Source organism: Thunnus albacares, chromosome 12 (genome assembly GCF_914725855.1).
Source record: "Thunnus albacares chromosome 12, fThuAlb1.1, whole genome shotgun sequence".
Taxonomy (NCBI): Eukaryota; Metazoa; Chordata; class Actinopteri; order Scombriformes; family Scombridae; genus Thunnus; species Thunnus albacares.
In genome coordinates, this window is record NC_058117.1 from 22995195 (window position 1) to 23015809 (window position 20615).

A 20615-nucleotide genomic window follows, 5' to 3' on the forward strand; every position below is an offset into this window, starting at 1 on the left:
TTACAGCTTTTCAAAAGGATTTCTTAACAATATATGTGAAAACATGACACAAGACTAATTTCTTAAGTGTTTCTTATTCTTAGAATCAAAGAAAAGTGGTTGTGGAAGAGTAATACCACTTCTCCAAAGTTTTTTTTTACATAAGAGTTCAAAAGTCAGCACCTATACTGAGCATCCTAATCGTGTCATTTTTCACTAGTTAAGGTTTCTGAGATGTCAGGGTGGCTCAGCGGAGATACATACCATGTTCTCATGACATCAAGAGGTTAATCCAAGTCATGACCTTTTGTTAGTTGACCCTCTCCTCTCTTCCTTTGGTCTCTATACACAAACCTTTAAACATAAGAGAGAAGCTGTATAATGGTCTGGTGAATTTGGTAACCATTTCAAATCATGCTCCAGATGGGAAAAGTAACATACACACGCACAAAAAAAACCCCCAGCAAAATAGAATAATTACTACTTTATTACACTGATTAATATACAAAAGTTAATTTGTTCTACAGAGGATACAGGAAAGCATGACTTAGGCATACATTATAGGGATGGCTGCAGATACTTGGCAGTTTTGAAACTGAATGTTATGCAAAAAAAAAAAAAGTCTGCACTGATTTAGAACAGTAATTCATGCATTATTCTAGCAGTATGCACTTTTAGCCATGTCATATACATCTGTTTAGAAAAACATTAAAAAGGCACTTTTGTAGCAATGAACATAGCACATGTTGAAAATCTCCATCACAATGGTAACATGTAATACTAATAAAACTCATAATTTACTCCTCATTTTCTCTTGTATGGAAGTAATATCATGCCAAACTGTGAAGTGAACTGACAATGAGCTTTGTGAAGTTTTTTTTTGTTTTTTTGTTTTTTTAAATCAATCCTAAATTTGTCAGTTATTTTGACATAATGGTACCTCTGATTCACCAAGCAGCTCATAATTCAATTTCACCTTTCAGTTTCAGATTAGTGGAAGATTGTGGTCATATGATTTGAATGAAATGAAAAGCAGAGACTCCAACTCAATTAGTTCATCAAAGGGGTAAATGGTACATTTTTAACTGAAAAAAAGTACAAATGTAAACACGTTATTTAAGTCAAATGTATACTGTTAAATAGGAGGCTATGTTGGCCTCCTATTTAACACGCACAATACTACTGTTGTGGAGCACAACTACTGCAAAACAAAGTGACTTCAAATGAATGCTGTGTGAAAAAGTGCTGTTAAAAATCTCGAGTGGTCAAATCCAAAAGCACTACTGACACAGAAACAGCAGCAAACACTATACAAAGTCATATTACTCAAATTACACCACTGGGCTAATCTATATTTATTGCCACCCTTTCCTTACTTTCTTATGTTACTTTAGAGTTTGGTTAGTGTACAGAACACAACCTGTTTGGAATTTTAACAGCATTTCAACATATTTAAAATTAGAGAAAAATACATGCATGCTTTTTTCCTCATAATGGTATAAATGTAACCTTTTTTTTAAGGTAAAAATACATGGAAAAACTCATGTTTGGCATTAGTATACAGTCATTCCCTGTAGTGAAATTTCAGACAAAACATTTCAGCATGTAGAAAACATCTTTAACAAATTACTATGTAAACAATTCTAGCATTGGTCACAGTGTTTCAACAGGGGGTGTCATACTGTAATTTACGATTTAGGCCTCTAAGCTGTTCACTCTACGGCATTACAGTTAAACCCTTATACAGCAAATATGTGTGAAAACACATGACGGAGTGGAATGTAAAGCTGCTGCATCTGAGCTGTAGAAGTGAAAGCTCGTCTGAGGTTCGATCTTAACCTTTTAAAAACCCTTTCAAATATTCTAATGAAATTCTATACAGGAGTGACACATACATGAACACAAAAGCTCCATGAGAGGGAAAATATAGCCATGATAAAAAAAAAAAATTACTGCTGCTACTACTGATAAAGTCCATTTAATGTGTGCCATTAAAAGCCACAGTGCAATGAAAACCTACAGAGCAGTTGGCTCTCGAGCTGAAAATGCATTTGCATTAACAACCAAAACCTGGATTTATAAAGCACATTAGCTAGATCACCTAAATGACTTGTTATTAATTTGTGCTTTATTTGAAAGTGACTGAGGATAATGGGATAAAACTGCTACTTAATGCAGGGTTATGCCTCTTTGTAATGAGCTATGTACCATACCACATAGACAGTCTTTTTTTTGTAATTCAGCAAAACACCACCTGAGGGGGACAAACTGGAGGCTTTCTGCTTTCTGACACCGTCATAGTTAAAACTGCTACAATTAAATGAACAAAATGTGCTTGATGAAATTGGTGCATTGACCAATTTAATACTAATACTATCAATACTTTCATGTTTTTCTGTCTCATGTTGCAGTTGACCACACAGGCAAGCTGACCTCTGTCTGTCCACTGTCTCTTGTCTTTTCCTGGAGTAAGACACTGTGTGCATTGTGGACTATGTGCTGTGCGGGTGGGGTCCCTGGTGCTGAAGGAAGTAAATTCATCAGCCACACTGTTGATACTAACAGCATCTCCTGGCGGACGGAGGAGGCTGCCGGGTGAGTTTAAAGGACTCGTTGCTGTCCACTTCAGGATTTTCCAGGGGCGGAATCTGTTTACCTAAAATAGAGCACAGGGTCATTTACAGTGTTGCCATGGCAGATTTACATGAAATATTGTATTGTTCACACTGCAATGCTATATTTGACAGTACGTTGTCACCACATAACAATACGTGATATATTTGTTGGCCAAAACATAATGCCAAGGCCACAGCTTTGCTTGACACACACTTCAATGGTTATTTAGATGAAACAGATATGTTTCTTGATTTTTAAAGAATAAATCTGTCATTTTAAATGCCAAAAAACACTTTATGGCAGATCATAAAGTTATTAACAGACAGCCTGTGTTCCAAACTGCATGTGTGGCATTTAAAAGGGTAAATGGGCATTTAGAAGGCAGGGAGGGTCTAATGAAAGATGCTACTATTTTTGAATCTGTCTCTTGTGAGTCTCTCAACTTATTGGAAGTGCAATACTAGTGAACTCTTTTAATAGTACATGAGTCACATTTAGGTACTTCAATGATTTCATTTCCTACATTTCCTTTCTTCTTGACAAGCTTGAAGTCAGTAACACTATTTTTTCTCTTTATTGCTTCCTTGCAAAAAAAAAAGGTATATACTGACATACATGATACAGACACACAAAGGCCTACACCTACTGATTTTCTGAAAGAGCTCCTCAACATTGACAGCATTTCTGGCACTAGTCTCGATGAAAATAGCTGCAATCGATTCAGCAAACTCCTTAGCTTCCTTCATAGGCACTTCCCTGTAAAGAGAGAACACAAAAGTAAGTGTGGATAAGTTTCACAAGTTTACAAGGGTCCCGTGGCAAATAAAATTTCTCATCAAAGACTTTCATCCATTCCATCTCTAACTAGTTTGCTCTGGAAGACTGCTGGAAATGATGAGCCATGGAAGAGAAGGATGAGTTAAGGTATTTATTACAGAGATGGCTGTTAGGTCATGCTTGTCACTGTTAGAAATATGCCTTCTAGTGGCTGGTAGTTAGCAATTTGTTTCATGGCACTCAGTCTTTGTTAGTTTGTTACTGATTTATTTCATGCTTTTAGTATCTAGGATTAGGTTGTGCCACAAAATACATAGAAGATTAATAAGAAATTAAACCAATTAAATAACACTTGTCATCAAAAAGTACATCTGCTGAGCATGTAGTACCCTGAGAAGCAGGTTTTTATAGCTGCAGAAGAACAAAATTAGCCCACCTGATGTCTCCTAAATCGTTCTTGTTCCCTGCTATGGCTACAACAATGTCCTCTGGACCGTGCTCCTTCAGCTCCTTCACCCATTTCTTCAGTGTCTGGAAAGAGTCCTGGTCAACAAGAGCACATAATGGTCAAATCTCTGAGCAGCAAGTTTTCCGAGCACGATCTTTAATCAGGAACTTTTAACTCTAATATCGTGGTCACTTTACAAGAATACGCCCAACATTTTCTACTACATGTGTCACATATTTATTGCATTAGATGGTGTTTTTCCAGTTACAGACCAGAAAGGAATGGCATTTGTAGGTCATGGAAGCACAGCATCCAAGAGTGATGGAAAAGTAATTGAATTTTACATCAGGCATGGTGGGGAAACCTGCTACCACATTTTTATATATTAAATCGACCAGGGAGTTGCTGAGCAAAACAACAGTTCCACTGGTATCAATGGGGTGAAGGGCATTGTTCAAGAGCAACAGTAGTTTGTTACAATGATTTTGTCTGCTGGTCTGGACATTTGAACATGTCATCCCAAACATCACTTAGGTTTAACTTAATGTTACTGTTTTGGTTTGGAAATAAGAAGTGTGCTGTTACTCTTACCAGTTTAGTAATGTCATAGACAATGACAGCAGCAGCTGATCCTCGGTAGTACATAGGAGCTAATGAGTGAAACTAAAAAAGACAACACATTTATAGTTGTTAGCTCACTGAATTTATCATCCTGTAAAGCACAGTTGTACGGCTCGGTTACCCGAGGTGCTTTACAAACATGATTTCAACAGTCCATAGCCAGTATAATTAAACCCAATCTTACATGTGAAACTGACTCACAAATTAAAACATGTAGTGTTAACCCATAAAAGAATGATACAGTATACTGTACTGTGGAAAGACTATGTCTTAACATTCTTACGTGCTGAGTCATGGAAAAAGTTAGATCCTTTGAAGGTTGCTCAAGTGTCTAAAACTGTTCTCTCAAAGAGAATATTTTACAGCCACTACATGATATTGCCAAATCCTGTTTAAAGGTACCCTGTGGAGTTTTCACTGTTAACTACTTTCAATGTTTCTCACCAAAATTCATTGTGTACACCCATGATATAACATGTCAAACACAATTCCATCTTCTGAAATCATTTTAAAAATCTTTAATCTTTTGAAACTCGAGCATTGTTTATATCACTTTGCAGTCTTCTTCTCCTCTTTAACTGGCACATTGCTGTTTTTATGACACATTACCACCCACTGCATTCAGCGGAACTTTGTTATTGTGTGACCTCTGAGCTTGTGGCAATACATGAAGTACAAACAAATCACTCATCATTACTCTACGGTATTACTAATAGTCAAAAACTCCACAGGGTATCTTTAAATTGTATACAGCCAGTGATCATAACAATATCTTAGTTAATCACCTCCAGAGACAAACATTTCCTCAAATAAACACCCCCCAAAAACATTCTTAGTAATGCTTTAATCAGATTTTTCACTGTGGGATGTTGGTCACACACAAGCAACAGACTCCAGACTACAAACAAGAAGATAGGCAGGTTTTCCCCTGCAGTAAGCATGTCTGCGAAGCTTCAGCTACACACACCATCCCCCCCTGCCCGCCATCAAATGAATCAGACTGATGATACTGCAGGCTCGTGACCTTTGAACCCTATGTGAATCATCCTATTTCACGCCTAATAATAACTTGATGTCATGAGGACCGCTGACAGTGAAGTGATTGTGTCACTGCTAGCTCCCTGATGCAAAATTTAACGGAAAATTAACTTAAAAAAAAAAAAAACGTGATTCGTAGTCATGTGCGCAAAAATTAAAGCTAATAGTAACTAACTGAAAAATTCATGTTATAGATATACTCACCCGCTCCTGTCCTGCTGTATCCCAGATCAGGAATTTGTGTAGTTCACTTCCACATGGCACCGTCTTCGTCAGGAATGATGCTCTGTGGACGGTTACATGTATTTCACAACAGTGTTTCTAAGCACATTCTTTAAAAAAAAACACAGGAAACAAATCAGTACAAGTCAGCAGGAAACAAATAACACAGAGTATAATGACGTATGACACGGAACCCACAATGGAAATAAACCGGCGGTCTTTATTGTTCAATTTAATCCTTGACAGTTTGTATGTAATAAATGTCTTGAAGTGAAGCAGTATTATGTGTATTTTATGATTGTCAAATCAATCAATCAGTCTTATCAATCTCAGCCAAATGTTGCCATATGAAGGTCTTGATTCGACAGAAGTCTCCCACATTTCGTCATTCTCTTAAAGTGTTTAAGCTTGGTACTTGCCTGATGCACGGTATATTCATTTGTATTTAGAACGACTTTGTTTTTATCATAAATCTGCTGCCTACAGACCTGGTACTAGAGTTTATTTTGTGCTTACTTATGGGATTTTATTTAAAAAAAACTATAGGCATGCATTCAGTGTAATGGTTACTGTTGTTAAAATAAAGTAATACACAGCAAGATTTGCTTCCTGCTGATACCACATCACAGTACTAAGCTTTAAACATCTGCTAACAGTGACCTCAACCATTACTTTCAAAGAGCTGTTAGTTAGTTTGGGCTAAATGGGTCAAATGGGTTGGTTTGTGCTGTTTTTTTTTAAAATCAAATGGGGTAATGCATTTTTCTTTCTTCTCTGTAAATGAAATGGCTTATAAATGGTTATATATGTGGTGTTTAAGTACTAAAGAGTTCATTGATGCCTGTAATCAGTATATTAGCATGTCCACTGTCATAACATTAGCATAGAGTTTTGACTTTCTATTAGTTATTTCATTACATTACACAGTGGAATTCAAACAAATTGTTGCTGATATTGATTTTATTTGATCAGAAACAAACCCTGCTGAATTTATTTTGGTCTTCATAAATGCAAGAACAAATGGTTCCCACATATTTTCACAGACAAAATTTCTAATTTTTTCCATTGTTTTTCAAGGATGCATAATACAATTTCCATAACCATTCACAACATTTTCAGTACAGACAACAAAATTTAATTCCATGACTTTTCCAAAACTTTTGATGATTTTAGTTAATTTCACAACATTTCCAGGCTTGGAAAATTATATTTTGAAACTCCATGACTTTTCCAGCTTTTCCATGACCATGTAAAGCCTGAATATAGCTTTACACCGCCTCTGTCTGGGCAAGTGAGATGTTTGTCTAACTAAGCTTTGTTTGTTTCTGGTAGTCACACTGATGTGTTTTGGTGATTTGTGTTGCGATGCTCTTACCCTATCGTGGGGCTTATGTTGTGATCGAAATGATCCTGAACGAATCTGCAAACTATACTGGATTTCCCAACTCCAGTGTCCTGAAAACAGAAGGTCACACATGAATCCCGGCACATATACACACAGTCAGTGGTCACTATTGAACCCCCTATTGATTATGCAACTGTCTGGTCACATGCCCACCCCCATCAGATAAGTTCCTGTTAGTCCACCAATTCTGCAACTCGCTCTGTATTTATTACCAGCATCACTTATCTGTTTAAATCCCCAACAAAACAAAACAACAAAAACCCAACCACCCAGCAAGTTAACATGAAATCTCAGGGCTTTGAGGGCTTTTTTGAACTCCTTGTCATGTATATTGCATGCCTTTGTGGTGATCCAGGCACAATGACAGCTCTCATCCAGGCTTCACAAGATTAAACTATGAATACAATCTTCCATAAATACCAGCAAAGGGGTAACAATAGATTGATGTAGACACTGTATAGTTATGAGCATTAAAAGGTGGGCTACGGCCGTATGCGCAGGCCTGGTAGCTGTGATATATCTTTCCAAATGTCTATTTCATCTTTATTTCATTGATAAACGACCGGTTTGCAGTTAAAACATCGCTGAACCATCCCTGACACCCATTATAAAGAGAGTCTGGTGTGTTTTGCTTACGCAGCAGGAAATTTAACGGCTTGCTTGTAGCCGTTAGTCTGGTGATGACGTAATGGATGATAAACTGTCAGAGCCGTTAGAAAAATAAAACGTAAATGCAACGTAGATTACGGTTTATCAACTTTTGAGAAGAAAAAAACAGACACAGACGACAGAAATACGAATCTAAAAATCATTGCTGCGCCCACCGGCCCATAAGCTACTGGTTTTCAGTCAACCAAGCTAGCTATCAACAGAAGTTAGTTACATTTACAAGTTTTTTCATCAAAGAACAACACCATAAAGTAAAGTCGGTTAACACAAACGACCAAAATCGACAGTTATCGTGACAGTCGGTGTAGCTAACCTCTGCTACAGTGTTGTTAACGTCAAACTGTTGTCGGTTAGTTACACTCGCAGCAGACTGAAGGAATTTACCCCAAAAAGGATCAAACAAAAACATCTGCCACTTACCCCTAAAAGGCAAACTTTGAGCTCCCTTATGGCCATGGTAAGTTCTGGAAGTTTTTTTTTTTTAAATCATTATTTGTCAGTGTTCACTCAGTGTCTTTGTCTCGTCATGCTTGAAACTCAAAGATTTTTTCGTCTTCTTGGATAGAAGAGAAACCCAGCCCCTGAGACAGACAGACTAACCATCTATGTAAACCATAATCAAGTGAAGCCAATGTGAAAGAGAACATCCGGTGACAACTTTCAAAACAAAACTCAAATGGACCGGAATAATACATATTGTAGTATATTACAGATAATGTAGTTCATATGACAAAGAATAACAAAAATCTAAATAGCTTAATTCTTACCTGAGCCTCCAACTACAACCACAGACTCGTGATGAGAAAAATTTTGATGTTAAAAAAAGTCGTCGGGAAATTAAACACGCTTTAATTTTGAAACCAAAGTTTCTTATATCCGGTGTCTTCCTAGTTACTTTTTGTCTTACTTGACGGGATACTTTCCAAATCGGAAATCCGTTTAAAAGAATCGGGTGGATTCACTATCTCTTTGATTAAAACCTTGATACTGAGTCAAATAACTACAATTAAGACAGATGACTTCCTTTAAAAATGAACGCAAAGGTTTCATTTTCAGCCTCATTAGGCTGTAAGAGGGAAAAGTATTTAGGGAATGTGTAATGGAAAATAGGAGGAAGCAGTAAATGTGGGATACACTTAACAGGCAAACACCGAAAAAGGTAAAACATAGGCTGATTGTATCAGAGAGACAGAAAATCAAATACATTTTTCGGATTGACACTTTATTCTTCACAGCATTATTCTGTCTGCAACAATAAGCTACAAAAGCTTGGAACAATATGAAAATAACCTTATGAGAAGCTTCTGAGCCCAATCTAGCACTGATCTGTTTCAGTCACAGGATTAATAACATGTTGAATCATGAGTCCAGATGAGATTGCTTCCATTTGCCCGTGACCAAAGCAGGGGCAGTCACACTAGCATACTCCATACAGGTCATTAATAATAAAAAAAAGAGAACATATGACAAAACATAAGAGCTGAAAATACAGTATGTTTGCAATTTTACAATAATGTACAGAAAAATGGTAAGTTAAGTAGGCCATGCCCTTGTTTTAAATATCACTGAACAATGACTACTTTGTAATAGTCAGTCTGGATCAGTTGTAAAATGAAATGATTGACTTCTTGAGCTTTATACTCACTTCCAACTGATGCCAAGAGTAATAACTCCACACATCAAGAGTTGTTAAAAAAACAAAACAAAAAAAAAAAAACACGATCAAATACACAACAAAACTAGATAAGTCTCCTGCGTGTCTCTGCACACATTTTTGAGACAATAATCATCACCACAGATGTGTGTTATCCCATCATAAAACTGGAGAAACATAATTTCCCATGTTTATTTGTTTGTGCAAGAGAGGCGGAGATAACAGAAAAGATGATTGCACTACAGAGCAAAAGTGTTGTTTCACAAAGTGACCATGACAACGCCGCCTCCGGCTGTTTGTCTACATTTTGCGGTGATGAATGTACTTTTGTTGCGTATTTGTTTGCCACTCATGTTTTCATCCACTGGTCAGTTGCTAGATACAACGCCACTTTGTTTATGTGCATTTGCTGTTCAAAGAAAAGAAAGCATCTACAATATATTTAAACATATATTCATATATTACTAAAAAGCTGTAATTTAAAATCAATGGATTTCTTGAATAGTCATTCGTATTCTTCAGAATACTACTTAAATATATAATATATAGACCAATCATAAATTCTTCATTATTCAAAGAGCTTTTGTGTTAGTGGTTCTATGGGGGAACTTGTCCAGTCTGGCATCTTCAGTTATGGCACAGTGGTCTCTATCCTAACATGTCAAATTTGCATCCAAGGAAGGGGCATAATGAGATACAGGAACTGAGATTATATTTGATCTCTTACGAATGAAAAATAAACTTTATGTAATCTACTGGCAAAGTGCCTTTTTATACTCTCTTTCATCCCCCTGCTTGCTTTAGGAATCCCTTCATTTCTCCTTTCACTTCCTCTTCCTTCATACAGGCTTGGCACTGCGGATTTGAAAATATGGTCCCACCTAGTCTCTCGAGTGTAGTAGCCAGTTGTCCACTACAGCAGCTACCTCTTTTCTGTTTTGTTACATTTGTGTTTTATGTGGGGGAAAATGGGAAACAATCTATATGAATTGTTCTAAAAAAGGAGCAATTCAGGACACCAAAAGCAGTATTACTGTACAAATTTGGTGAACACGATTATCTAAATATCTGCCACATGAATTCACCGATTCAGCGATGTGAAATCTCCCGTGGATGACAAGTGATACTACAGGACAACTGACCAGCGGTAGAGACGTACAGCAGCACGAAGCCACCGAATACATCACTGAGATGACATCTCACATGTTGGCGTCTCTCCTGTCTTTGCTTGGTGAGGGCTTTGAAGGATCCTTAACTGCCTTTCCGTTGGCGGAGGCAGCCGCGTCGGTGCCGGCAGCCACCGCGGTGACGGAGCGTTTGGCTTGCTCCTCGCTGCGGGCCTCTGGGCTCGGCTGTGGGGGCGGGACCTGCTCCGCCGGTGGCTGGACGGTCAGTTCCTGCTGCAGTTTGTGGCTCTGCAGGAGGCGAAGCTGGACGCGGAGCTCCAAGATGGCTTCCTGCTCCTCGTGGATGGCCTGGTTCAGGTGGGTGTTTTTGTTCTACAGGGCAACAAAGACCAGACAGAAGTTAAGGATATCATCTCTTAACGATATTCAGAGAGAATATCAGTGTCATCATTTTGTGCACAAAAGAATTCTTAAGTGTGTTTTACTTTCAGACTTCACTACGTAAGAACTCGACACACTCAGGTTATAACGGATGACCACAAAGATGACACTAAACGGCCAGTGTGTTCTGAACGCTTTTCTCACCTCCAGTTCCTCGTTTTGCTTCTGCAGGTCTTCCAGAATCATCTGTAGCTCTTCCTCATCCTCGCTCTCGCTTTCACTGTCAGACGAATATTCCTCTGTCTCACTGCGACCCTGCTGCCGACTGGGAAACACAATGCGGGGTTATAGTGGGGACCTACTGTACATGTAACTACTGTTGCGCGTTATATTACAGCATAATTATGTTTTCTTTTACCTCTGTATGTCTGCGATCTCTGCCCGCAGCCTCTCGATTTCTTCCTTCTCGGTTGCAATCTGTCTACGTAGCACCTGCTCAAGAGAGATCAGCTCCTCCTGCTCTGTCAGGATCTCATTTTCCTGATTATGGAGAAAAAGTGGGGGAACAGAAAGTCCATCTTAGTATTGTATATATGGAACTAGACAATATGAGGTTTCTTTGAGGTCATCTAAGCATACGTGTTATTTTGTGGAAATGACTCACCTGTGCTAAAAGGAGGTTGATGACCTCTTCCTCGTTCTCAGTCATTTCCTCTTTTGAAACATCTTCCTTTGACAGGCTCGCTATCTCCTGGGCTATCTTACTTTCACACTCCTAAAGGCCCCATCAGGGGGAGGATACAGAAATAGAGCACAACGGTCAATTCTGGTTTTCCCCAAATACAATATAATGCTATAGATAGAAGCCTGTTACCTTATTTTAGCACAAAGACTGGAAACGGTGAAATGACACCTCTAAAGCTCACCAATTAACACATTAGATCTACTTTGTTGAAGTCATATGAAAAACAGCTTTGAAAGTGGTATCAATCTTCTCATCTAACTCTCTGCGAGAAAGTGAATACGCATACTTCCTAAAATGGTGATCTTTTGCTTTATAGGATCCATGAAACGGAAATGAGAGCATCTTTAGTTTCTGTACTATGACATATTTCCCGGTGAAACGGAATATTTGAGTGGTGTACGTGTACAAGAGGGATTTAAAACAAATCCTTTGCATTTGATTGGACCATTAAAAAGTGGGCGGGGGCTTAGAGTTAAGCGAGATACAGAGCTACAAAGGACTGTTGGCTCCACACACACCTCCTGACCTGTTGTTAGATCAGGAGGAGGAAGAGGGAGAGATGAATGAATTAGACCTCAGCCACATTGTTTTGGAAATGAAACACGTTTTTGCCCACTGATATCCAAACAGACATCTCTTCCCATCTCTCTTCATATTGCTCTGTTAGCTATGTCCGGAGTGGTTGGCTACTCGCCCAAAGTCACATTTAATTGGATGAACTTTTGTAAACGTCCCTGAGTGCAGGATGAGTCATCACATATTTGAAACTGTTTTACAAGAAGTGAAAGACAGGGATTATAAAATACTCTGATGCTGGTTTTTGATCTTTATTTAACATATAACAAGAGAAAAATGAACAATTAACACAGGGTGTGTCCCTGTGTTAATTGTTCATTATAAAACTTGGAAAATGTATTTTTCATTTCATGGGGCCTTTAAAATAAATAAAAAACATTGACATACAGTATAGTATAGTAGTAGTAGTAGTATCAGTATCCAAACACAACTTACCTGACGTTTGGCCTCCCTCAGTTTGCGTTTTAGAGCAGTAAGAATTCTCTGAACCTCCCAGAGTCGTTCTTCTTTGGACAAGTCCTTCACTCCGGCCTGGAGGTCCCTGTGCAGGCAGTTCAGCAGGAACTCCTAAGAAAACACACACAGTTCACATTTATAACAGCACCTTCATACAACAGGTCATATTCAAACATCTGATTTCCCACACATCACTTCTTATGACAAGGCAGAGTGACTTGAAAACACTTTGTTAGAGTGACATTTAAGAGCCTTGTAAGGGATTGTTTCCCCTATAATAGTGTAAACAAGGTTGCTAAATTAATGTTGATGTCAACACCAGGTTAAATGCTAGAGCCAGTCCGTCACTTTGGTCCAGACTGAACTGACTCATCTACTACTGGATAAATGGATTGTCATGAAATTTTGTGCAGACATTCATGGTTCCCAGAAGAATTCATCCTTTTCCTCTAACATGAGCATGTTAGCAAGCAGACATTTGCATTTAGCTCCAATCACTGCTCTGCCAAAGTACAGCCTCACAGAGCTGCTAGTATAGCTGTAGACTCGTGTTTGTATCGCAGTGAGACTGGCATAGTAACTAACTTTAAGGAACTTCTGGAACAAATGGTGACAAAACTCCTGGCACACTGAGAAACAGAGGCAAAGATAAAGATGTGCACGGCTGACAAGAAAATGTACTATAAACAGAAGAAGCCTACTTAGCTAAATTCCTGATGAATCACTCATGAGTTTACAATGTAACACTTTAATCCCTGCTTAAAGTGATAATGTATGATCTGTTTACTTGAAACAGCAACATAACCGATGAAGTATTGAAGACTCAAATTTCTCATATTTCTCTGAAGATTTACAGTAAATATATATGTATATACACATTACATCACAGACATCATAAAGCAAGTTGCAAAAAGCAGCAAGTCGGGGTCCAGTGTCTTGTTTAAGGTCTTTCTGGTAAGAAATGAACAAGGGCTGCAATTAACAATTATTCTGATTATCCATTAGTCTGTAAAATATAATTGATACTAATTGATTTACCATTTTGGTCAATAAGTTCCCAGAGCCCAAAGTGACGTCTTCAAATTGTTTGTTTGGAACAGTTCAAAATACAACAGTGAAAAGCGGGAATCTTCACAAGACGAAACCAGCAAATATGTCATTTGTGCTCAATGAATGACTTAAAAGATTAATCAATTATGAAAGTTTGACTTTTTATTTTCTGCCAATCCAGTCATTTACTAATCATTTCAGAAGTAAAATGGACATATTGTCTGGAGCAAGACCGAACCCACCTGTCGTCTGATCTCCTCTTTGATGCTCTCCTGGGTCTCGGGCAGCGCTGGCATTGTTGCCATGTTGGACCAGCGGAGTGGCCGCACCACCGGCTTCAGGACTATGTCTCCAAACAGCTCCCTCACATGTGTGAAGAACATGTAAAGAACACGGTTCCCAATCTTAAAAAAAAAAAAAAAACAAGGTAAACATCAGCTGAGAAAAATGAACACAGATATAGAACAGTGAATTGACTACATCTAGTCTAACAGTGCATGCAAAGTAATCTTAAAGATAAACTGTCATAAAGATGAATTGTCTGTATTTCGCTGCATCAATTTGCAAACAACACTAATTCTTGCATATTTACTTGCCTGACTAAACTGACCCTGACTCTCTTGTTAATTGAAAGAAGTGTTTCTTTAACAGTGTTGTGGCTGCTGCTGCTGCTGCTGCTGTTGGTTCAGAAAAAGTGCAGCAGCCACAGAGATGTCCCCTATGGGAATAAATTAGCTTCACTAAACTAGGCCAGGGTTTTAGAAATGAACTGACTGTTTGATCCAATAAAAACTTGGTTTGTTGCTATGGGGAGGTTTCTTATCTTTGGAGGTGCACTGGAGCTTAAGCCCCATATTTCTATTTGATGATGCTGTTAAATTGCTGCTCTCTGTAACATTTTTACCTCTTTAGATCATTGTCTTTCCTATTTCCTTCCTTTGTTATATCTTCCCATTAATCTCCAATTAGTCAGCTTGATCTATCATTCCTCTCTGACCTGTATGGTTGGGTTGAGGACGATGGAGATATTCTGAATATTCATCTTGGTGTCCGCCTCCCTGGTGATGACGTGGTCCATGTGTGTGACGAGCCAAGAGAGAAGAAGATGGCTCTCAGACGGCACCTCGGTCAAAAGCCTCTGGAACTCTGTCACCTTTTCAGCCTCCACCTGCCGACCGCAAGCGTCCTCGAAGCGCTGCGCCAAATCCCGACCTAAAAGGTTCTCTGGCAGCTCACGCAAGTACTGCTTCAGTAGGCTGGCAACAGTGTGGGGGTCATACTCTTCAAGGCAGGGGCACTCCTCACGGTCGTATGCTGCTTTCAGTTCATCCACCTTGGACTTCATACCTGAGAGTGTGAGAAGTTGTGTGAGATTCAATCAGACTCACAAATAATAAGACTGACATGCTAGTTGTTTCCCCTTTTATGCATTTTGCCTTTTGTCACAAGATGTCAAATCAACAGCATCGCAAGGTGTAAATACCTGAGACTCGGTAGATGCCCTCACACTTCATGCCATAGTTTTCAATGTAGTCCACACACTCTCTGAAGATGGCTGGCAGCTGGATGCAGTCATACAGAGCTGTCCTCTTGATAGCTTCAGCCAGGGGAGCTCCAAAGATAGGCCTGAAGGTAGGGGTCTCCACTGGGACCGGCTCTGCTTCTGTTGTTGGCTTCTTCTTCTTCTTCTTCTCCTTCCACTGTTTAACCACGTCTGCAGCCGTCAGGTCTTTTGATTTCTTATCCTTGGCCTTGTCTTCCTTGGGGCCCTTCTCCTTCACCTTAAAGTCCTTCTCCTTCTTCTTGGAGAAGCTTGGTTTCTTGAACACATGGATTCCCTTGGAGCGCTTCATCTTGGACGGGCTCTCTGCTTCGTCTGCTGAACTGTCTTCCTGGAAGGCAGCGTAGCCTTCCGCTGATGACAATAAAAAAAAAAATTTAAAAAAAGTAGCAAGAAGCAGAAATAGGGTTAGATCTGAGGGGAGAAACACCCGTTTTCTTATCCTCCTCCTACGACATAACTGTGATAGCAGTGAAATAGAAACAGGCAGAGAGATGTGTGTGAGAGAGAGAAGATAGCAGAGGAGGGGGAGAAAGGGGACTTGGAAAAGAGGTCAGCCACAGATTTAGCATAGCTCCCACTGCACCTTACGCCTCTCTTCTCTAGAACAAGCCAAGTTTAAATATTTTTCCTCAGAGCAAACAGCTACAAGATAGTGTCAAAGACAGTCAGTGGCCCCCTCACAGTTTTTGTCTCCTCTAATCATCTCTTTGGGTTTTCCCCAGAAAGGGCCCCGTGCATCACATCGCTGCCGGACACACACCTTCACTGGGCTCTCTGGGTGTGCCCTGATACTGCCCATCTCTTCCTCTCTCCCACCATACCCTGCAGTAGGAGCTAAATACAGACATGGAAAAATCCTGACACAAAATGGACAATGGGCCTGACAACCACTCAGTGAAAAACATTCTCAGTAAAGGAACGTTTCTGACCGCTACGGGCAGCAACAGCCCACAGGATGGGAAGGTGGGAAGCTCTTTCAATACTAACCCTCCTTCACACATAGTTCCCGGTAAATTACTGGGATAACCTTCCAGGCACCGCTAGTGATTTACTCTATTCACACATGCAGCTACATTCGGGAACATTTCCGTCTTGCGCCGCTTCACACATGCCGTGGCAATGCTGGAATAGATGAGGCAAGGCACCGTCCAGCAGATGGCGGTCATGCGACACTTACGGATGCCGACTGCTCTGCACGGACTGAGAGGAGCTCCCTTGTTTCTGAATCTGTCAAGTTTCCAGCCATTCTTGATAAAAAAAAAAAGAAGCTTGTTTGCAAACAAAACAACTTCTATTGCTTGTTACTTATCAAATCACCCACGAAAGCATTGGCAAAGCAACCGTAAACAAGTCACGGATTCAAATACGTCATCAGCGGAATCTTGTGATTGGTTCACTCGCTCCATGTGAAAGCATCTTTTGTCAGACGGACGAAACCCTTTACATGCTTGTCTCTGCACTATTACTGCTTTCATACAACACAGCCATACCAGCATTGTCCCTGAAATGTTACTAGGTCTAAGAGGTGGGAAATTGGCGGTACAGATGTCTGTGAATATCGGTCCCTGCTCCCATTCACACATGACCCCATGCAGGAAATGTTCCTATACATTTCAGGGATAGACTGCATGTGTGAAAGGGGCTCTAGACAGCTGCTACTATTATGAGGTCATCAGCAACTTTAATGTCATGCCTAAATGTCTCTATAACTTCAGCTTAGTGGTCTGAAGTAGATGCCCTAGAAGCTCCCTGCTGTTTCTGCCTTCAGTGAATAAAGGCTGAATAAGTAACTTTACCTGACTAGGATGAACTCCCTGATGTTTTATACAACATGCAGGCAGAAGAACCAGATGTTTGTAGAGTAAGTTGTCGTAATAATTTTTTTTTTCACCATTTGATTTTCATCTTGAATGCCTGAGCTTAGAGAACCAACCATTATATTGTATTTGTTTTATGTGCCTAACACTTGAGGATAACATGGAAACTTTCACGTAGGCTTTAATGTGTTGGATACTAAGATAACACACAGGGTTTTGCTTGTGTGGGTTTTGTTCAAGCCTGTTACTACTCATACTGAACAAATATATTCTGTGTTACGCAGTTATTCCACAATGCTATCTCATAATTATATCTTACATCATAATTAAGGTATTAAGATGTTATAAATTCTGCAGAAACAAGCATTTAGTGGTGAGCGATTTGACAAAAAAATATCCCACATTAGGATTCATCCAGTAAACAGTTTGTCCAATGTCTTTAACTTATATTTGTAGAGATACAAATATACAGAGAGGAGATACTGCATTATGATGTTTTCCTGTTACTCATCATCTTTTTCTCCATTTCTAGAGACACTTGAACATAAACCTCTTAATGCTGTCTGTGGAAGAATGCCAAGCTTGAAACGTGTTGCAATCAAGACTAGTTTCGAGTCCAAGCCTTCTTGTGTTCTTTGTGACTAAGTGTCTGTATTTGCGCACATTGAGCAGATGAAATTCCCTCACTTCCTCCCTCCTTCAATTTCTTAACACTGACTCATCTGGGGTGGATATCCATGGAGAGCGGATAATCATACAATCAAAAGCTGCTATTCTCCAGAAAACATGACAGGATTATTTCTTACTCCTTTTCTCCTTCTTCTTGAACTTGTTCTTCTTTTTGCTGTGTTCTTTGTCATCGTCTGACACATAAGCGTCAGGTGCCTCGTGGTGATGACCATCGTGCGGCGGCGACGGCTCGCCGGTGCGGTACAACCCGGGGAACTTGGTGGGACTGATCTCCTCGGAGCTGGGGGTGCGGGCCACGCCCCCTGGGTGCTCAGCCCTGCGCTGCTCAGCAGGGCTGCTGCTAGGGGGCAGGAAGCACTCAGTCATGGCTGCTCTGCCCTTATCACTCCTCTGGCTGCGGGCACATCACCTCTCCATCACACCTGCAGTAGATAGAAATGTAAGATACTGACTCAACATCGGTGATGTTGGACAATCTCCAGGATGTGTGGCCCAGTTTATAAACAATTTCTTTCATTATTCCTTTTGCCTTGATCAGGATGGGTCAGAATTTATTTCTATGCGTTAGCTGCCCTTAAATATGTGACAGACAGTGGCCACATTTGTGTGTTATTCAAGGACTTTAATTTGTTTTTTGTGCATTTTGTTGGTAGTAATTACCAATTATTATCAGCACATATAGTTATAGTAAATCTGAACAAATGTACTGAACTTGGGAAGACTACTACTTTGTACCATATAGGAGGAATGAATTACAAAAGGATTTTTAAACCATTAGTGTCTTATCCCATTTGGTGATTTTATGCTATCAAATCTGGAGCATCAAATCTGGAGCACTTTAAAGAGGTTTGTGATCGTTCTTGATGCAGTTTGTATATATGCTTCAATTGTATAGTGACTGAACTATGTGTGTGGTACTGGACATCGTCTTTCTGCGGGTTTCCCCTGCTGTACTCATGTTTGGATTGTCATTGTCTACCATTACGTGCATCACCAAACCAATCTAAATGGTAAGTCATAATTTTAACTTTAGAAAAGAAACACAAAATTCAGAAATCATCTGAATCTCACAATGAAGAACACAACAACACAGCTGTAACACAATAAAAGCAAATGTTGGTTAAAAGCTTAAGATAATGATTCAGTTAGGTTTAAGAACATTTTTATCAGTATTATTTCCAGGCAAGCTGTGCTGCTTATTGCACAGTTATATTTGCATTTAACTGACACTAAAATCTTAATCTGAGAATCAAACTAAACCATTTTGTACACAATTACAGTACAACGACATAAGCTGCAGCCCTTCTTGTTTTCCTGTTTTTCTTTGTATGATGACTGAACAACTGCAACAGAAATGTTTACCCACCAGATGGGGCTCTGCTATATGAACAGTCACACCTTCCTTCTTCAAACCTGACATCCACAGTCAGCAAAACAAAACTACAGTTTACAACACAAACAGTATTGACAGTATTTTAATTACAAACACACAGCCTTGATGACTAACAGAGCAAACTCATATAATCGTCCATCTTGGAGCTGGGTGTTCAACAACAGGGACAAATGAAACCACAGTATGGCTGCATTTAATTATTTTTGTTTAATTAAACGGAAACATCAGGTAATACCAGTTTTAGGAAGTACATTAATGTGCGTAATCACTCACTCCACTATAATATGTTTCCCAACCTGACAGCAAGTTAAAAATCACATATCACACATTATTGAAGGAAACCGCTTAGGTGGACAATATGTTACATTCTCAGCTTCTCCGAGAAAATACGCTGATGTGCCATAAAGATAGATGTGATGTAAAACAACAGCTACAGATTCACCAACACCCTTAATTGAGCCCTGAACACAAATACCACCAACAAATGCTGCCTATCTCTGACATTTTTAATCTTCCTTCGGTGTGGGCAGATTATCCTCACTGTTTCCTTGCCCTGTCCTGTTTCTTAATTCAACACAACCAGTCACACATCATCGACTGGCCGTTAAAGCACTCAGATCGGTTTCTGTTCACACGCGCATAAGCATATTTTCATTTTAAAAAACGACCAAAAGAGCAAACTCTCCCCTGAATGGAGGGGCCCATATGCTAACGTTAGTTCAGCTAGCTGCCAACCTGTTAAGCTAGCTGATTAGCAAGCCTGTCCGTTACGAATAAAGCCTCTGTTTCGTTCAGACAAAACCAACGTGAGATTTATAGTTAGCTACAGATGCTAAACTCTATTTTGTAACAGCCGTACTGTCGTTCAACAAGTTAAACACAAAAGACATGTAACTTTACCAAGTACTATCCCGTTCGGTCAATTTCAGAGTGCAGCTTCCGACTGCCTGGTCTGTATACTAAATAAACCGATCTGCGCGTGCGCGGTGTCATAAGTGTATGATGGGAATTTGAGTTCGACAGAGAAAGCTTCAGCTATTTTGTGTTCTCACCACAAATGTATAGTCTTTGTAGGTTTCTCTTGGCCGAGAATAATCTGGAATCATTGAAGACTGTTTAGGCTTCTTCTTAACCCCATGTTTGCTGTTATACAAGCCTGCGTGTAAGAAAAACTGTCAAACAATGGTTTGAAGAGCACCTATAATCTAAATTTGGGGAAACCACTTGCTATTCTGAATCATGTGTACTTTCCAAAAATACTGCGGTAGGATCCTGAAGACTGGTGGTCATCCTGACATATGAAACACATTAGTCCTCTGATCTTTGTTGGCACGGTCTGCTCCATCCCACAGCTGCAGTGGCGAAATGAGGTCGTGATTCAATATCA

At 39.5% G+C, this 20615-nt stretch overlaps 2 protein-coding genes across 2 annotated transcripts; both read right to left on the minus strand.

The window, feature by feature from the left end:
- Nucleotides 1–448: 448 nt before the first annotated feature.
- On the minus strand, nt 449–8397 carry rab31 (RAB31, member RAS oncogene family). Its single transcript, XM_044368911.1, has 7 exons — nt 8196–8397; nt 7077–7156; nt 5684–5765; nt 4412–4483; nt 3809–3915; nt 3242–3351; nt 449–2635 (listed from the first exon to the last, which is right to left on the minus strand). Exons 1-7 carry the CDS (start codon nt 8229–8231, stop codon nt 2538–2540), a joined length of 585 nt encoding a protein of 194 aa, XP_044224846.1. The 5' UTR covers nt 8232–8397; the 3' UTR covers nt 449–2537.
- A 581-nt stretch (nt 8398–8978) lies between these two features.
- Nucleotides 8979–20227, minus strand: ralbp1 (ralA binding protein 1). The gene is made up of 10 exons (XM_044367391.1): nt 20129–20227; nt 17952–18257; nt 15248–15679; nt 14762–15111; nt 14007–14168; nt 12694–12825; nt 11602–11712; nt 11356–11477; nt 11142–11262; nt 8979–10928 (listed from the first exon to the last, which is right to left on the minus strand). Exons 2-10 carry the CDS (start codon nt 18199–18201, stop codon nt 10629–10631), a joined length of 1980 nt encoding a protein of 659 aa, XP_044223326.1. The 5' UTR covers nt 18202–18257; nt 20129–20227; the 3' UTR covers nt 8979–10628.
- Between the last annotated feature and the right edge of the window lie 388 nt (nt 20228–20615).

Coding starts and splice junctions, on each gene's coding strand:
- rab31 (XM_044368911.1), bottom strand. CDS start 8,231: ATGGCCATAAGGGAGCTCAAAGTTTGCCTTTTAGGG. Junction 7,157..8,195: donor TCAAAGTTTGCCTTTTAGGG/GTAAGTGGCAGA, acceptor TTCTGTTTTCAG/GACACTGGAGTTGGGAAATC. Junction 2,636..3,241: donor GGAGCTCTTTCAGAAAATCA/GTAGGTGTAGGC, acceptor GCTCTATTTTAG/GTAAACAGATTCCGCCCCTG.
- ralbp1 (XM_044367391.1), bottom strand. CDS start 18,201: ATGACTGAGTGCTTCCTGCCCCCTAGCAGCAGCCCTGCTGAGCAGCGC. Junction 11,713..12,693: donor TGAGGGAGGCCAAACGTCAG/GTAAGTTGTGTT, acceptor TGGGGCCTTTAG/GAGTGTGAAAGTAAGATAGC. Junction 11,478..11,601: donor TCAACCTCCTTTTAGCACAG/GTGAGTCATTTC, acceptor CTCCATAATCAG/GAAAATGAGATCCTGACAGA.